General features: G+C 36.0%; 2 protein-coding genes and 1 long non-coding RNA gene across 9 annotated transcripts in view; 2 read left to right on the top strand and 1 right to left on the bottom strand.

Annotated features, from left to right (window-relative positions):
* The window catches only part of LOC140700224 (uncharacterized), a 73,989-nt gene extending 72,806 nt beyond the window's left edge, over positions 1 to 1,183 (top strand). The window contains exons 1-3 of one of the 2 annotated variants that reach the window (XR_012078566.1): positions 1 to 85; positions 607 to 673; positions 1,099 to 1,183. This is a non-coding gene — a long non-coding RNA (uncharacterized lncRNA). The remainder of the gene's footprint in view (positions 86 to 606; positions 674 to 1,098) is intronic. The other variant, XR_012078567.1, reaches the window with a different exon arrangement.
* Positions 1,184 to 1,337: 154 nt separating this feature from the next.
* On the top strand, positions 1,338 to 15,128 carry RLIG1 (RNA 5'-phosphate and 3'-OH ligase 1). 2 transcript variants are annotated; one of them, XR_012078558.1, is made up of 8 exons: positions 1,338 to 1,470; positions 4,439 to 4,556; positions 7,142 to 7,237; positions 7,958 to 8,074; positions 9,762 to 9,959; positions 11,802 to 11,971; positions 13,184 to 13,445; positions 14,964 to 15,128. XR_012078558.1 is itself a non-coding variant. In XM_006197879.3 (7 exons), exons 1-7 carry the CDS (start codon positions 1,378 to 1,380, stop codon positions 13,370 to 13,372), a joined length of 981 nt encoding a protein of 326 aa, XP_006197941.2. In that variant the 5' UTR covers positions 1,338 to 1,377; the 3' UTR covers positions 13,373 to 15,128. The 2 variants fall into 2 exon arrangements, 1 of the variants encoding a protein (XP_006197941.2); XM_006197879.3 differs by having other exon boundaries at positions 13,184 to 15,128.
* The window catches only part of CEP290 (centrosomal protein 290), an 82,049-nt gene continuing 77,719 nt past the window's right edge, over positions 13,535 to 17,864 (bottom strand). For 4 of the 5 annotated variants that reach the window (XM_072973263.1, XM_031683286.2, XM_072973264.1 and 1 more), the window contains 4 exons: positions 17,577 to 17,650; positions 16,914 to 17,008; positions 15,349 to 15,428; positions 13,535 to 14,387 (listed from right to left, as the gene is read on the bottom strand). In XM_072973263.1, the coding sequence (XP_072829364.1) occupies positions 14,157 to 14,387; positions 15,349 to 15,428; positions 16,914 to 17,008; positions 17,577 to 17,650 (480 nt within the window). In that variant the 3' untranslated portion in view covers positions 13,535 to 14,156. Of the gene's footprint in view, positions 14,388 to 15,347; positions 15,429 to 16,913; positions 17,009 to 17,574; positions 17,651 to 17,864 lie in introns of those variants that run through there. The other variant, XR_012078557.1, reaches the window with a different exon arrangement.

The following is a 17,864-nucleotide window of genomic DNA, read 5'->3' as shown; positions in this document are numbered from 1 at the left end:
GGTTATGAGGGTTATTTGTTGTTTCTTTGAGACTCATGAAACAAGCTGGTTTTTAGGATTCCTCTGGAGGAACAAAAAGACATTGGTATTTAGTTATAAAATGCTAAGTCATTTCTGGTCTCAATATCTCACACCATGTATTTTCTCCCTCTATCCCCAAATTTATTTATTGTATGAAAAAAATCAAAGATAGCAGAAGAGAAAATAAATACTTTGAAATGGCAAGTCTCTTCTTCCCTCTCTCCCCTCTGAATCCAGCAATCAAAAAACAGTGAATTGTTTTGAGACCTTTTTTATTCTTTGGGAATTCCCTTATACGTAGATGCTTCCAACTGAGATATAGTCGTTCATTTTTCTGAGGGCTAAATCAGGAAAATACTGGGCAGTTTGATACCTGCAGATAAGACAGTTATAGAAATGAGACATGGGCCTTTTCCAAGCACATAAAAGATGGCAGTAGTCAAAATTCCCCTACTGAGGACTACTAGCTTCAATGAGATAAAGGCTACTATTACTAAATACTTAATATTTATTTTATTCAGTCATTGACTATCTTATTACTTACCCTCCAATATTCTTCTTAGCAATAATCAAAACTGTTTTTAGCTTTGCAGTTGATTGACGACAACTACTCAAGCCATTTGGACTCTGTTGGAGCTCATATTTAACTAAGGTAAATGAGATTCCTATGAAAACATTGAGACTGAAGTTGGTTGTTGGTATTCGTGTAGTTTTGGATTGGTCTAAGGCTAAACTTTGCACTCTGGAAAAAAAAAACACATCAGAACCAATTTTGACCACATTATGCCGCACAAAGAGGCGTAATCTAAGCAGTTTTGTTTTGTTTTGCCCCAGGTGTTTTAACTGTAGCGTTTTCTAACTTTTTCCTGGGAAATTAGTTTTCATTCCGTCTTGGGATATCTCTGGATATTTCTAAGCTCCTTGGTGCTTCTTCCCCCAGGAACATATTAAGGGGAATAGGCAGATCGGTTTCATCAGAATGGTGTTAACTCGCCATCTGAAATGATTCGTTACTTATAACTTGATATTATTTATTTTTCATAAATATCATCGGCTGCTAAAACACACACACACCAGAAACGGATCCCTGGTTTTTCACGGACGTCAGAACTGGGGGACGCTCGCGGGAGCGCACACGGAGGTACCTCGGCTTCCGCACTACAACTCCCAGAAGGCGCCGCGACCAGGAGGCCGCTTCCGAGCGTGTGACCCCGCCCCACGCTCGGGACCGGGGGACGCTGAAGTGCTGCGGCCGTGTTCGTGGGCTGAGCGCCGCGATAGATTGCTGTCGACGTCTCCTGGCCGGGGTCCGGCGCTGTTCCGGAGCACTCTCTCCACTCCCCTGCCTGCGGACTCATGATGAGGCGCCTGGGCTCTGTGCAGAGGAAAATGCCGTGTGTGTTCGTGACGGAGGTGAAAGAGGAGCCTTCCACCAAAAGGGAGCATCAGGTACCGAGGAGCGCGGGGCTGGCGGGGCGGCCGCGCGTGAGCTCCTCCCCGCGGCGCCGGCTGGGTTTGAACCCAGCCGGGCACCCCGGCGCGTTTGAGCCGCTCTGCAGGCCGGGGGTTTCTGCAGGTTTCGCTGGGGCGGTCTAGGGGACGGGCCTCCTACGCCCCGAGCTCCAGGTTCTTGTACCTTCTGAGTTGCAAGGGAGGGAATATGGGACAGAATTTTTCTTACCGGGCGATTCAAACTGGTCATCGCATGGAAATTGAAAAACTGTATCTTAAATAATGTACCTTCCTTCTCACATTACCACCTTTTGAGGAAAACCCCTCAAGAATTCACGTAATCACTGCAAAACAAGCTTTACTACTTTTTACTAGTGTGGTGACAAAGTGGAGATTTTTAGAAGAGTTGCTTCACCTGTTCTAACCTGGGAACCCATGGCAGTGTTGACAGCTAACCTAGTTGGGTCACTGAAGATCAGACCTTGTAATTACCTGCTTGATTCTAATTTTGATATTCTCATCTCAAGGTTTTCTATTCTCTCAACACCGTGTTTTACACGTAGAGGGTCCTTAATACATACCGGTGAATGATCCTGTATCAGGATTATTCTTTAATATACGGCAAAGTCCTTGATAGCAGAATCCCATTAGCATCTGGGTACTTCCAGCTCATACAAAATCAGCTTGTGCGTTTGACATCAACCCTCACCTCCCCTTAACATCATTGACACTGGCCTTCATGTCTTCCAGACTAAAAGACCTTTAAGGCCAAGAGTACCCTGTTATCTCTAGTCCCAGTTTCTAGGACCTGACACATGCACTGGATAAATATTGATTGAATTAAAGAAGGAACCCTGGCGTCATTTCATGCCAGTTTTCCCTCTACCTTAACGCTTTTTACCGTATAACAGTAGAAGAGAATCTACTGCCATCACTGTTACAATTCCTTAATATTTTATGCTCTGTTGTTGCACTACCTGTTTACTATATTGCCACCCAGAATGATCGGCATTACATTCTTTCCTGGTCACAACCCCGCAGTTACTACTAAATGTCTGTAGCAGTAGTTGTCAAGCTTTTATTTTAACTCTAACAAACTCAATTCATATGAAACAGTGTCATCCTGAATAGTGCTTCACGCTAGCTGTGCTTCTTAACTTTGTATGTTGGGGATGGAGAGGGAGTAATTGATGATAGCCGCCTCTACCAGGAGAAATAAGCCCCATCTCTTGTCCCTCTGCAGTTAAGAATAGCTTATAGCATTGTTTATAGCGTAGCATCCAATCTTAAGTGTAATTCAAGAATTCCCATGAATTAGTCCCAGTCTTAGAGTGTCTGTTGCGCCCGCCAGGAAGCTCCTGTGCTCATTGCAGCGGAAAATGCAATGTGCGTTTGTCACTGAGGTGCCTACTTAAGTGAAGTCTGTTCTAGCAAAGTCTGTTTCATCCCGTGAACATACCAGACATAGTCGTCTCTCTGTGTTCATGCTCAGGCTACACACTCTGCCTAGAGCACTACCAGAATTTAAAATTCTTCATATCAGACCTTCTCTATGGAATATTGCTCAGCTTAGTTATCCAGTGATTTCCCCTGCCCAGAAATGGTAGAGGACCTGTCATTTCATACTCGCTTTTTAAACACACATGCCTTCTTTTTTCAGTCATAGTTTGAAGTCTCCAGTGACAGGTAGAGAAGAATTTTGTGTACCCTTTGGTATCTTAGGTTGCCCTTTGGACGTGTCAGTAGCAAAGAGGGGTAGATAATTCGTTCTTATGAAAGGGGCATTTGTACTCCTCGGGAACTCCAGAGTAAATTCTCCCTAGAATATTTGATAAACACTACCCGGCCAAACCCTGGTTCTGCCACCACAGGGCAAATTGATATCCTCTGATACCAGTGTTACAAGTTAGTGATGAATCCCCAACCATTCAGTTTTATCTTAAAAGTACTGGATCAGTACCAGAATGGGGCTAATTTCCTAAGTTTGCCTGACTCTGAAATAGTACTTCATTTATTAGTCTTAAGCCTATTACACCAGTATAATGTTTATGTTGTGCAATGTTTTTCACATCATATAAGATGAATGTTACTTCAGATAATTTAGACAGTAAAACACTGGCATAAGTCCTCAAATTAAAATAAATTACAGATAAAAAAATTGGCACGAAGCATAGAAACTGTCTTTTCTTCCATTTCTGGCGCTCTTTTGGCTTGTCTTCCTGACAGTAGAAAAACCACAAATTAAATGCGCAATTTACTACTGATAAATCTAAGAGGGTCCCCGTTTGTTTTTCTCCTTAGCACTTATCGTATCAAACAGGGCACTGTGCATTTTGTCACTGCTGTCTTAAAATGAAAGTTCCACCAAGGGCAGGTACTGTTGTGTTCACCTGTATCCCAGTGCTGAGGACAACTCTTCACCCATAGGAGTCATTTAGCCAATGATTGTCAGGTAAACGACTGAACACACAGAACACTTGAACTAGGGATGCAGCTCTGCGTAGGACATGGTTCCTGGAGTCAAGCTAATTGCAGTGGGTAAAGAAACGTGTGAATACAGTTGGCCCATGAACAATACCAGAAAAACCCTAGTATAACTTGTGGCTTGCCCTCACATTTGAGTTTTCCTCCGTATCCGTGGTTCTGGATCTGGGATTCAACTGTGAATGGTAGTACTGCAGTATTTACTGTTGGAAAAAACGTGCATATACGTGGGTTCAAACGCACAGTTCGACGTGTGTTGTTTAAGAGTCAACTGTAATTACAAACCTGTGCGGGAAAACACGTATTGCTGTGAGAGCATAGAAGGGGAGGGGGTGATTTGTAAGAATTTCACCGAAGTATTTTTTAAATGGTCTCAAAGGTCCCTCAGAACTTGTGAAATTAAGAACGTCCCAGGTGAGAGTGTGTGCAAAGGCATAGAGGCTGTTTATCTTAAACCAGTTTTCTCTCTCTCTTTTTTAAGCCATTTAAAGTTTTGGCAACTGAAACTATAAGTCACAAGGCATTAGATGCAGATATATACAGTGCAATTCCAACAGAAAAAGTGGATGGAACATGTTGTTATGTTACTACCTACAAAGGTAAAATAAAACTATACTACAAATATTATTTTTCTTGATCACTTGAACTATATATATCTGAAATGGAGCATTACTTTTCATAAACCCTTGGAAACCTGAGTATAATAGGAAAATAATAAAGTCACAATTGTTATGTTATACGTATTTATTATCTAGTATCTTTCTCTTGGGGAGGAAAGGAAGATAACTGATGTTTACTTAATACCCATTAAGAACAGACAGTGTGATAAATTCTTTGTACATATTATCTCTAATTTGCACAATAAGCCTCTCCATTTCACAGAAGTGGAGACCGAAGCTCAGAGAGCATAAATAATTTTTCCAAGTCCATATAGTTAATGAAGGGCTGAACTGGTGATAGGACCTAGCTGTGTCTGACCCTAAAGCTTGTTCTTGTCTCCCCAACCCCAGTGCTGATTCCACTGTTTTTTTATCACTATTGGCAACGTCTCTTATTTATTTCATTTTAATGTACTTTAAAGGAGGTAGAGACTCAGAAGTTGTCAACCATATTAAGGAAAAAATGCATTAAAAGAGGGTAATAATCTTTGTGATTTTTTTTCTGGATAGTGAAATTACCTCTCAGTTCCAACAAGAGAAATACAACAGTTAAATGCATATTGGACACATTCCTCATATCAAGAAATCTCTTCTGAAATGCATTTTAAAATTTTTAATTGTGCAAAATACACATAACATAAAATTTACCATGTTAACCATTTTTAACTGTATGGTCCAGTGGTATGTAGTTCACATTGTTGTGCTGTCAACACCATCCATCTCCAGAACTCTCTTCATCTTGTAAAACTAAAACTATATCCATTGAACAACTCACCACTCCCCCTTCTTCCAGCCCTTGGCAACCGTCATTCTACTTTGTCTTTAGGATTTTGACTACTGTAGGTACTAAATATAAGTGGAGTCATACAGTATTTGTCTTTTTGTGATTGGCTTACTTCATGTATATATTGTCCTCAAGATTCTTCCATGTTGTAGTGCATATCAGAATTTCCTTTTTAAGGCTGAATAGTATTTCAGTGTGTGTATATACTGCAAGTTTGTATATACCACATACTTGTGTGTATATACCATTCATCCATCAGTGTATACTTGAAATGCTTCCACCTATCGGCTGTTGTGAACAATGTTGGTATGAATATGGTATACAGATATCTCTTTGAGTCTCTGCTTTCAGTTCTTTTGGGCCTATATCCAAAAGTGGAATTGCTGGATTATATAGTAATTCTATTTGACTTTTTGAGGAACTGTCATATGTTTTCCATAGCAGCTGCACCATTTACACTCCTACCAAGAGGGCAGAAAGTTTCCAGTTTCTCCACATTCTCACCAACACTTATTTTGTTTTTATTTTAATAGTAGGCATTTTAATGAGTGTGAATACAATGCATTTTTTATGTTTACTTGTAAAAAGAACAAAAGGTCCATTCAACCAGAAATGGTACTGTAATTTTAATCTGGTTCTTTATATTGTTTATTGGTATATCTAATATATAATATAGAATGTCTAAACCAAACTATAATCAATAATTTTTGAAACCCCTGATTTATATATTTGAAGAAATTATAAAGGATTTTTTTAGACTTTTGTATTTATAGTAAGAAACTTCAATGAGCATCACTATACGTAATTATGTATAATGGAGACAGTTAAACAAGATTGGATTGCTAAACTTACAGGACCCCAAATGGCAATGCTTGCAAATCCACAGTTTATTACAGGTGAAGGAAATACAATACAGCAAGGGCATTAAAAGCAAAGATGTACATCACAACCAGAGACTATCTCATAGCAGAGTCTGGTGAGACTGGGTAAAAACTTCTATAGTTCTCCTCCAACTCTTCTCCTGACTTCCTGCCAAATCGTAGCAGGACATACTTTCTCAAATCAGGGAACACCTCAGAAACAGGGAATCTGAAATGGAGTGTCAGCTGGGGATTTTTATATTTTGCTGGTCAGGAAGGCATCTTCCTGCTGAGTAATCGACCTCAACAAGGAGAGCCCTCCAGGAGCCTCACTGAGACCAGGTGCAACTCATTAGACTCACTGTTCTCAATAAAGACTGCTGGCTGGCTCACTGTCCCGGAACATCTCAGATCCGTGACTGCAGAGTGTTAATCAGTGTTCCATGCCTTGACCGGCTGAGAGCCATGTAAAACAACTCAGCCTCACTCCACAGTTTTGGGAATTAACCCTCATAACATATAGCTGTGATGCTTTCAGTGAATACAACTTTCTGGTTATGTTTCAATTTAAAATAGAGGTAGCTTCAGTTTCTCATAAATGCTAGTTACTAATAAAGAATGGCTGTGGAATGTCCTTACAAGACTCACGTTTGCTTTTTATCTCATCCCCATCATTCTTGAACCAAAGACTGAAGTCTTACAACATCACGTACTGCTAGGTAGGATGTGTCTGTTACACCGCACATTTTCCCTTGTCTCCTGGGTTGCTTCTTTTAGAAAAGATGAGCCCTACTGTGTATTGAAAACTTTTATACCGAAATGTCTTTCAAGATAAATTTTACTGTTTGCCTTAAACTTTTTTTCCTTTTATTATTTTCTAGGTCAGCCATACCTTTGGGCTCGGCTGGATAGAAAACCTAACAAAGTAGCTGAGAAAAGATTTAAAAATTTTCTACATTCAAAACAAAATTCAAAAGGTTAGTGGATCTTTTTTTTTAAGCTTTTCATGATTTAAGTAAGCTGAAATTTTTTACTTATTTCTTGTTACGGTATTCTATACAGAATGTCCTTTACAATTTAACTACTTTGGGGAAAGAAGAACATTATACTTGAATATTTTTATATGTAAAAGAATATGCTAGAAAAATATTTCAAAATGTTTTAACATTTCTGTGACTCCTCATTATAGTATGTCAATTTTACTAAAATATACGACCTACTGTATATATATTATAATGAGTGACACATTTTGGTTTTGTCTGCCTAAGAGATAAATAGGTAATTTTATAAATCAGGTACAAATATCAAAGGATTATTAATATTTTTAATTATTATATTAAATGCCTCTAAGTATATAAGTAGATATATACATTCATCATTATATATCTACTTATATATAATCTAATCTTTACATATATTTATATTCTTAGTGCATTAATAATTTATCATAAATCTACACATACTGAAATACTGGCTGCTTTAGTTAGACTGTTATCTACTATTACAGATGGGGACAGGTTCAAAATTGAAAATTTAAGGTGTCAGTACTTTCACCCTGAGTAGTCACATTGTGCTAATAATAAATGAAGAATTATATGGTACCTCATATTATAAGTTTCATTAGCTGTTTTTGAATTTCTTCACTAGTTTATATTTTTTAAAGTATTGCCACACATAAGATTATTTGACTCTTTTAGAATTTTTTTGGAATGTTGAGGAGGACTTCAAACCTGTTCCAGAGTGCTGGATACCAGCGAAGGAAATAGAACAATTAAATGGGAATCCGATGCCTGATGAAAATGGACACATTCCTGGTATTATGAAATCGCTTCTAAAATACAGTTTTGTGTTTACTAGTATAAAGAACAAAAGAGCATTCAGTTGCCAAATACAGAATTTAATTTTAATGTGGTTCTTCATGGTACTTATCTATATAGCAAAAAATGTGAGTCTAATTTACAGTTTATACCAACGAAGTTTCATCTCAAGAACATCCTCTCGGGTTTAGAATGTTTCCTAAGATGGATAGGGTACCACCTGTAGTCTGTGAACACGAAAGCATTGAGTGGGACTAGCCCTGACGTGCATGTTGTCAAGATAGGCAGTGTAATTGATCTAGTCTGAAATAGGATATTAAGAAACCGTTATTTTTTAGACTGGGGATAACAATACGTATATATTTTTTGCAAAGATCCTTGAAGACTTTTGCAGCGAATGGACGTGAAAATAGATGTCTCACGGTAGTTCTTCTGAGGATGGGAAAATGTTGCAAAAGTGTGCTGAGTAGAAAGAGAGCTCAGATTAAGGGTGAGTCCAGCAGGCATGACCAGAGAACCTATAATGTGCAAAGCTCTCTTTCTAGTAATACAACAATGGAGACCAGAGCCCTTATCCTTGATGATCTTTTAGATATTAAGGACAAATCTGCCAATAATAGTATGACTTAAGAACTGAAAGGAAGTAAGATACAGGGTACAGTCGGAGAAAAGAGGAAGAACTCCTACTTCAACCTGTGGTGGTTAGAGGAAGCTTCTGAGGGGAGTGACATTTATACTGAAGTTTAAGAACCAGAACGTTAGTTGGTAAGGAAGGGAGAAGTTCAGCTTCAGCAAACTCTCACAAACGGGAGAGATCATGAGTCTTTTAGAAATTTTAAATAACACTTCATTGTGGCTGTATTGTGTAGGGTGTGTGACATTTGAGGAGGTTATAAAAATTGAGGCTGGAGATATGGAACAGACTCAGATCTTAAAAATATTTGTACTGCATCTAAATTAGTTTGAAGTTTGTACTGAAGATGATTATTAAGCAGAGCTACAGCAGAACTAAATTAAAATTTTTGAAATAGAACTATGATAAAAGTGGGGTGGGTTTCATTGGAGACTAGCAGACCGGCAGAGGTTATTACAGTAATCTGGGTGAATAATGAATGCCAAAGATGTGATGGTCGTAATGGCATATATGCCCTAGTTTGTCTTTTTTTTTTTTTTCTTTTTTAAATAAAGAATTCTCCGCAGTGAGGAAGCCTAATCTGACAACAGGAGTTAGGAAGGGAATAACAGTGACATTCAATAAATGTGAAATCAATACATTGTTCAGCAAATATTGGGACAATACAATCAATTGTGAAACCCTTACTACTGCCCTTGAAATTAGAGAGAAGGTGGAGAGAAAATAAAAAAGGTTTTAATGCTGTGTAATGTGCTCAGTTCTTATTGAAACGGTGAATTTTCTAGTAAAAAAAATTCTAGGTGCTCTGTAGTGAATAGTCAAATAGGTTAATTCCTCAACAGAATCAAGAATGAAATCTTATGATTAAAAAAAAATAGGATTTAAAAAGCAGTGAAACTGTTAACATGTCCACCGATATTCAGTATACTTTTGTGTGATAGAACATCCAGAAAATATGGAAAATTTAGAACAGAAATTAAAATTACCTCAAGTCTCAATCCAAAGAAAAACAATGTAATGAAAAAAAACACTTCTTTCTTTAAATGATAGGTTGGGTACCAGTGGAGAAAAACAACAAACAGTATTGCTGGCATTCTTCGGTAGTTAATTATGAATTTGAAATTGCACTGGTACTGAAGCATCATTCTGATGATCCTGGTCTTTTGGAAATTAGTGCAGTGCCACTGTCAGATCTCTTAGAACAAACACTGGAGCTTATAGGAACCAATATTAATGGAAACCCATATGGTGAGTAAAGCGTTTTTCCTGTTCAGTTACAGTGACTGTCATTTATAGATACAACTTCTAGGTTCAGCTGAAAACAATACACACTAAAGAAATGACTAATAAATTCAACTAATAAATAGCTTTCTAGGATTATAGCTATTTCTAAATTTTATGTCCATGGAGAAATTTTTGCATGACTCATTAATCCAAAAGGTTCATTTGAGCCTCTCATTCTTTACTGTAATAACATTATAGAACCATGTATGAAAGTAATTAATCAAATGTAACTTTTCATTCCTTTTTAAAACTTAGGTGAACTGAGTTGAAAGTCATGATATGTTTTTTCCCCTCCAGTTTAATTGAGATATAATTGACATATAGCACTGTAAAAGTTTAAGGTGTACAGCATTATTTGACTTATATATATCATGAAATGATTATCACAGTAAGTTTAGTGACTATCCATCATGTTATATAGATTCAAAATTAAAGAAATAGAAGAAAAAATTTTTTTCTTGTGATGAGAACTCTTATGATTTACTCTTAACAACTTTCATATATAACACAGCAGTGCTAATTTATCATGTGCATTATCCCTAGTACTTATTTATCTTTTAACTGGAAGTGTGTACCTTTTGACTGCCTTCATCCAGTTCCCCCTCCCATCACCCCCACTTCTGATAACCGCAAATCTGATCTCTTTTTCCATGGGTGTGTTTGTTTTTGAAGTATAATTGACCTATAAAACTTTGTTAGTTCCTATTACACAAAATAGTGATTCAGTATTTCCATGCATTTCAGAATGATCACAGTAAGTCTAGTTATGATCTGTCACCATACAAAGATCCTACATAGTTATTAACTATCCCCACACTGTACATTTTATATCTGTGACTCATTTATTTTTCAACTGTAAGTTTGTACCTTACTCTCCCTTACCTATTTTTCTTCTCTTTAACACACTTCCCTCTGGCAGAAATTTTTTTGTTCTGTCTATAACTCTTCCTGTTTTGTTATGTTTGTTCATTTGTTTTGTTTTTTAGATTACATATGTAAGTGAAATCATACAGGATTTGTCTTTCTCTGACTTCACTTAGCATAATACCCTTCAGGTCCATCCATGTTGTCGCAAATGGCAAGATTTTATTTTATTTTTTGGTTGAGTAGTATTGCAGTTTGTGTGTGTACACACCACATCTTTATCCATTCATCTGTTGATGGGCACTTAGGTTGCTTTTCATGGCTAGGCAGTTAATTTAGCATTAATTAATGGCTAAGGGAAAAATTAAAAAATTGGCAATGAATAGCACATCAGTCATCAGAATATATACCATGATGAACTGAGTACAAGTCCTCAGGGCACTATGGAGTTCATTGTTGACAGGAGAATGAAGACAGACCCACGGGTATTGAAGCTGAGTAGCAAAATACTCTGTAGAGATCAGAAGCAGATAGATTGGCAGGTGAGAAGAAGCTAAAATAGTAATTATACAAGTTACACACACAACATGGCTGCTTGGCAAACACTGAATGTTAGTTGAATGTGGCTGATGATTTAGAGGACGGATTGGTGAACTTTTTCTACAAAAGACCAGACAGTAAACATTTAGGTTTTTTGGGCCATACCTCTGAAACAGGCCACAGACAGTACTTAAATGAATGGGTGTGGCTGTACTCCATTGAAACAATTTAGAAAAATAGGCATCTGGCTGGGTTTGGTCCAGACGCCATAGTTTGTCAGCTCCCAGTGTAGAGCACACAAAGGTGGAATTTACATTGATAAGTCTGTTTTTATTTGGAGAGAGGAATTTTCTGTCTTTTTGAAACTTTTGTATGGCTAATAGCAAATTTTTACAATTTTAGGGTTAGGAAGCAAGAAGCATCCGTTACATCTTCTTATACCACATGGAGCATTTCAAATAAGAAATCTACCTACCTTGAAGCACAATGATCTGCTGTCCTGGTTTGAAGGTTGCAGAGAGGGTAAAATTGAAGGAATAGTGTGGCACTGCAATGATGGCTGTTTAATTAAGGTAATGGCGGAAAATAGTGGTGTTCTGTCATTTCATATTCTTAAAACAAAGTGGCACTAAAATACTCTCCAAATTGCAGTTAATTCTGATATGCAGTAAAGAAATTTAATTTCTTCATCTCACATGCCACCATCTTTATAAGATAAAGTTGTTTCCCAATGTGTATTCAATCTGTGGGGCTTGATTCTAGATGTGCTTCAGGATTAAAGTGAAGAAAACGTCTGGAGAACTCTGCATACCACATATTTCCTTCTTAGAAATTCGTGTTGAATATAGCATTCTCTGAGACATCCTGTACTAATAACTTACTCAACATTTCTCAAAATTACTTGATTATGGAATTTGTTAGGGGTATCAAGGTGACAGTTAATATGTACTGAATGAATTATTTCACACTTTGTGCCCTTTCTGTCTCCTGGACTTGTGTATGTGATTTTGCACAGGTAGTCATGTGTTCACTGAAGCCAGAAACTTAGATATCGTTTTTAACCTCTCTCTCCATTACTTCATAAATCCAGTTATCAGTTCTAAAAGATTCTCATCTGACTTCTCCAGCCAACTGGCTATTAATTTTAATTCAAGCCAGAATTCACACTTGAACTATTTCATCACTCTCCTAAATGATATCTTTCAGTCTTGTCCTGTCCACTCTTCACAAATGAACAAGAATACTACTTCCCTGCATAAAACTGTTGAGTGACATTAAGATTTTTCATGATCTGGCCCCTGGTTAAATTTCCAGAACTCTCCACACCCATCTCCCAAACACATCCACACTGGATATGTTCTAAATACACTTAACTAATTGCAACCAGAGCAAAAAGCAGTGTTCTGTCACGTAACACCCCCCTTGGTTGTAATGCCTTCTGCCCACATTTTTCAGTTGGCTAGCTTCTGTACTCAGCAGCAGACTCTATTAGTCATTAAATTTTTATGGAGCTCCTGATTATGTTCCTGACATGTTTCCAGGTGCTGGAAACACAGTCAACAAAACAGTGTCTCTGCCTTCATGAAGCTCACACTCTAATGGGGAAGATAGAAGCAATAAACAAATAAATATGTAATATGTCAGGAAGAGAACAGCTATGAAAAAAAAAGAGTAAGATGAAGTGGAGCCTTAAATGGTGCCTGGCAGATGGTAGGCCCTCTGAATACTTGTAAGTGAATGAAGAGAATGTGGGTGGAAGCTAATACCCTTTTTCCTCTTTTCAGGTCCATCGCCACCATCTTGGTTTATGCTGGCCAATCCCAGATACTTATATGAATTCAAAGCCAGTTATTATCAACATGAACCTGAACAAATATGAGTATGCCTTTGATGCTAAGAGTTTATTTAATCATTTTTCAAAAATTGATCATCAGAAATTTAGTAGGCTCAATGACATAATACTCAGCATATAAACTGGAAATGCAATTAAAAATCAGCTTCATTGTTGTTATATTTCAATCTTGAATATTCTGCCATATTTAAAAGGTAAAAATACCTCAAGATTTCTTTTTATTATTCAGTGTTTAATGTTAAAGTAACATGTCTTATAGCATTTGAAAAAATGAATTTCCCAGTTGCAGATATCTACTCAAAATTTTATTTAGAAACAGCAAATGAATTTTAACGTTTGGACTTAAAAATATAAGTAATAATAAGCTCCCCATCTTGTACAAAGGTTGGATTCAGTCCATTATAAATGGATAGTAGTTAAACGAACAATTTTGGATCATTTACTTTCAAAATTAAATAGTTTAAGCTGAATTTAATATTGCTAGATAGTTAACAAAACATATGGCTCAAACTCAACATATATATACATACACATATATAATTTGAGAATCTTAACATATATAAATATGTAAGTATATATAAAACCCATTTTACATGTTAAAATTGTTCAAGTTTACCCTCATACTCTTCTTAATCAAAACATTATGAATGTACAGAAATTCACCACAGCTCATTGCCTGTTTGATAGATGACTTATTCTAAAAGTCTTCAAAAATATACTTTTCTAATATGTTGAAATTTTCATGTAATTTTATTTACTGAAAATTTCAATTTAGGTAAAGGTACAAGGTATTGGAAAGGAAAGCAAGTAGGTCAGAGACCTGCTTGATTTCCAGATGGAATTTCCAGATGGAATTTTAACTTACAAAGTTAATAAATAGTTAAATAAAACTACAGATGTGGCCTTTAATATATAGGGAAATTAATAGGACTTTCCTCCTCTTCTTCAAACTGTTCAGAAGCAGCAACAGGACTAGTTAATTCAACTCCAAACTGTTCAGAAAGTTTTTTTAACTTCTCTTCTAAGAGAATATTTTTTTTCACTTCTTCTTTGTAATTATACTTCAGATCTTCAATTTCTTCAAAAAATGAAGGATCAAAATTTTCCAGTTCTTTTTTCAGCTTTTTTATTTCCTCCTAATAGAAACATACTATCTTTAGAAGTTATATATAAGAAAGAATACATTCTTTAGGTTTAAAGAGATTTAATTATAAACATGAAATCAAAGTAGCCTGAATAGTCAAATATACTGATAAAGGCAGAAGTATTTTCTTAAGATTTTATTAAGTTTCATTGTACAGCATAAGTAACTAGCTTGTAAACTGTCAAATTACTTGTTCTGTAAGTTATGTCCTAGTCTTGGACTAAAATTTATCAGCTCTTAAATTAGGGTGATATTAATCTCCCTCCAAAAGATTATTAGACATTCTTAGTGAGGCAATCAGAAAAACTTTGCTGTGTTATTCACAACATTGAAGTCATTTTGGTTAAGATTCTTTGATTTAGGCTTCATTTGTGTTTTTTTAATAAATATCTAATTTGTAATGAATAACAGTCAATTGTTATAAATATATTTATGATCAGGAAACCTCTAGGATTCTGCCTGGTTAAAAGTTAGGTATCTAGTAAAGAAACAATTTGAGCTTTAACTAAAGACTGTAGAATAGACAGTGATCATTATTTATTTTTCACATTTATGCTCTTTTTTTCAGTTTACAGATTCTTAAAGAGATAAAGTATATCAAATATCTTTCTTTAAGGGAGCTATTCCTGAAAAAAATTTCAAAAGGAAATAAAGATGTAACCGAAAACTTAGGAAAATATTAAAATAATGAACTATATTTGACAGTTAAAAATAAATTTACTCTTTAAGCCTACTTGTTTTGTCTCAATTTTTTGCTAGTTCTTAATATTTTTAACACAGATGAACATAATAAACTTTGCAATATCAAAGTTATATGTAAGTATAAAATGTGATCCCAGGAATTTTTAGAACTCATACCCTGAACTCAAAGGTGGTGATCATAAAAATAGTTTTCAACAGCTGCTTTCAACAAACATTCATAATACTATAATAAGATATAACTAAATATTTACCTTCAAATGCTGCTTTTCTAGATCTGAGGTTTTGAGCTGTGTCTCTAAATCTTCGACCTTTTCCTTTAGTTGATCAGGATCTGCCAAAAAAGTTATAAAAATCAGACTTAGCTTTTTCCCACTATGAATAAATTCAAGATACAGGATTTGTTTTAGATAAGGAGGAAACTTATGAGACTAGAGCTTGGAAAATATGGGATTTTATGGTTGAAACACTTTTCAGGCTGTGAATTCTGTATGCTACCTCTGTATCAGGTATTAATATTCCATTTCAGACAGAGGCATATGCTAGGTGTTAGAAGTACAGAGTCAGGTTAATTTTCAGAGAAAAATTCTAGAACCAAGAAAACTTCTTAAGTGCTCAAAGTACAACAAAATAAGCAGACTGTTAGGGAAGAAGCCAAGTGCTCCTGTTACCAGACCACTTTGGCTAATCCATGTAGGTAAATACACATTCATTGGGTAATTACTATGTGAAAAATGTGCTGGGTAGGGTGGATAACAGAAAGGCAAATAAGTCCTGGTGCTCTGGTAGGAAAACATAGAAAGCACAAGGGCTTTAGTTTTACTGGACTTCCCCTGGAGTATCTCTAATTTTATCACGAGAATCAATGGGCAACAGGATTTTTGCTTTCATTGCCATCTTTGCCAAAAATGTATTTCTTTAAACACTATATATAATGTGTTACGTGCTCATACTTTGCAGCCATTGAAGGGTAAAATTTTTTAAATAATGCTAAAGTTTGAGAAAATGGGCAGCAAATACATCTTCATGAATGGGACAGGAAGCATATTCTATTAAGGTGACCTTGGAATGGTCCTCTAATGTAGTGAATGCAGTGTCACCTTGTTGGATTTCATCTAGGAAAGTGTGGATCATAGAACTTACACTTTTCACTGCTCTGTGTATGTCTGCAAAAGCACCACATAGTACTGATTTTGGGTGACAAGTAAATTTTAGTGAGTAGGTGACACTGCAAATAGAGAATCTGCAAATAATTGTTCATTGTGTGTGTATCCACACATATACATATACATTACATATGTGTGTATTATGTGCATACCTATGCACACAGGAACATGGGAGTGATTAGTAATCATTTCTGAATGAGAACGGAAGAGGGTAGAAGAGGGTAAAAGAAAGACTTTGTTTTAACTTTGTAAAAGGAAGCAAAACTAGGCAATGTTCACTTATATGCATGTGGTTTTTAAATTAATAATAAGATGACAAAAACATTTAGAAGAAAATGTTCAGAGGGCCTATACTGAGAAACTGGAAGCAATGGACCTAGTATTATATTGCTTAGCATTGTTCTATCATGATTAAATTCAGAACACTCAAGAACAAAAGGAGAAAAACACTAGAATATTGGCTTCTTAATGCTACAAAGAACTCAAAGGGCTCAATGGAGATAGTTTTGTGTGGAGGAAAGAGACAGCTCTAAACCTTAAGTCAGGGATTTGACTTTATAGGAAGACAATAGAAATCTGAACAAAAAAAGCAAACCCTAATTCAAAAACTTGGGTTAGTGAACATGCTATGAGTATGTTGTAAAATGCATTACCCGGCATTGTGCTTTCAGCTCCATTTTGGTCTTTGTTAACTTCTATCTGATGGATTAATTCTTCTTTTTCTTTTTCCAGCTGACTATTAGCCAATCTAGAACACAATGATAATGTGTTAAAACAAAATAAAAACCAGACTTTACTCCACAATATACATGGGCATTTCTTTCACTGTGTGATGTGCAGTGCTCAGAACCTGCTGATATTTATAAAGGTAAACATTTGTCCATTCACTCTCCCTGCTGCAGTGCTGCATCCTCAAACAGATCCTACAGTCAAAATCCTTCATGTTCTTAAAATCTGATCTGATGCATTTTCAAGAGTAGTTTTCCTGTTGGAGGAGTCTCATGAGAATATGCTACACAGAACCTTGGAAGTAAAATTTTTTATCTTCATTGTATTAATGTTTGCTTTTGGAAGCTAAGGTTTAATACAGTCCATGCTTTTGAGAAAGTTTAAGTTGCAAACTTGACACATATATTAGGTTTACCCTTTTTTCAGCATCTATTATATAAAAGAATGATTGGCTTTAGAAGGATGAAATAAGGCTGATAATCCTATTAGGCAGCAAAGTTGAAAAAATCTTAGTCTCTAAATGTGGTAAACCTGGTTATATTAAAAAATAACTTTAAAAAAAGTAGTCATATAAACAAATAATACACCTTAGAACTTGAAGCTCCCGTTGAAGCCCTTGCTCTGTCTCATCACCTTCAGGAACACGTTTGAGGATCTCAATCTTTGGGCACAATGAAAAGAAGGCAAAGTTTGACATGGTGATATGAGGTTTTATAAAGATACATACTTTCAATAAAACATACTTTTAAAAGTTGAGTTTTTCAAAAGCACCTATGAGCACACTTCTGTGGTGTTCTAAGTCACTATGCACCCAACAGTTTTTCACTGAGGAACTACAGCGTGTTGTCTGTAGGCACAGAGGATACAGCAGTGAA

This window comes from Vicugna pacos, chromosome 12 (assembly GCF_048564905.1).
Source record: "Vicugna pacos chromosome 12, VicPac4, whole genome shotgun sequence".
Lineage (NCBI taxonomy): Eukaryota > Metazoa > Chordata > Mammalia > Artiodactyla > Camelidae > Vicugna > Vicugna pacos.
This window is presented reverse-complemented; position numbering and strand designations above follow the sequence as displayed.

Coding starts and splice junctions, on each gene's coding strand:
- RLIG1 (XM_006197879.3), top strand. CDS start 1,378: ATGATGAGGCGCCTGGGCTCTGTGCAGAGGAAAATGCCGTGTGTGTTC. Junction 8,075..9,761: donor TGAAAATGGACACATTCCTG/GTATTATGAAAT, acceptor TTTAAATGATAG/GTTGGGTACCAGTGGAGAAA. Junction 11,972..13,183: donor ATGATGGCTGTTTAATTAAG/GTAATGGCGGAA, acceptor TCCTCTTTTCAG/GTCCATCGCCACCATCTTGG.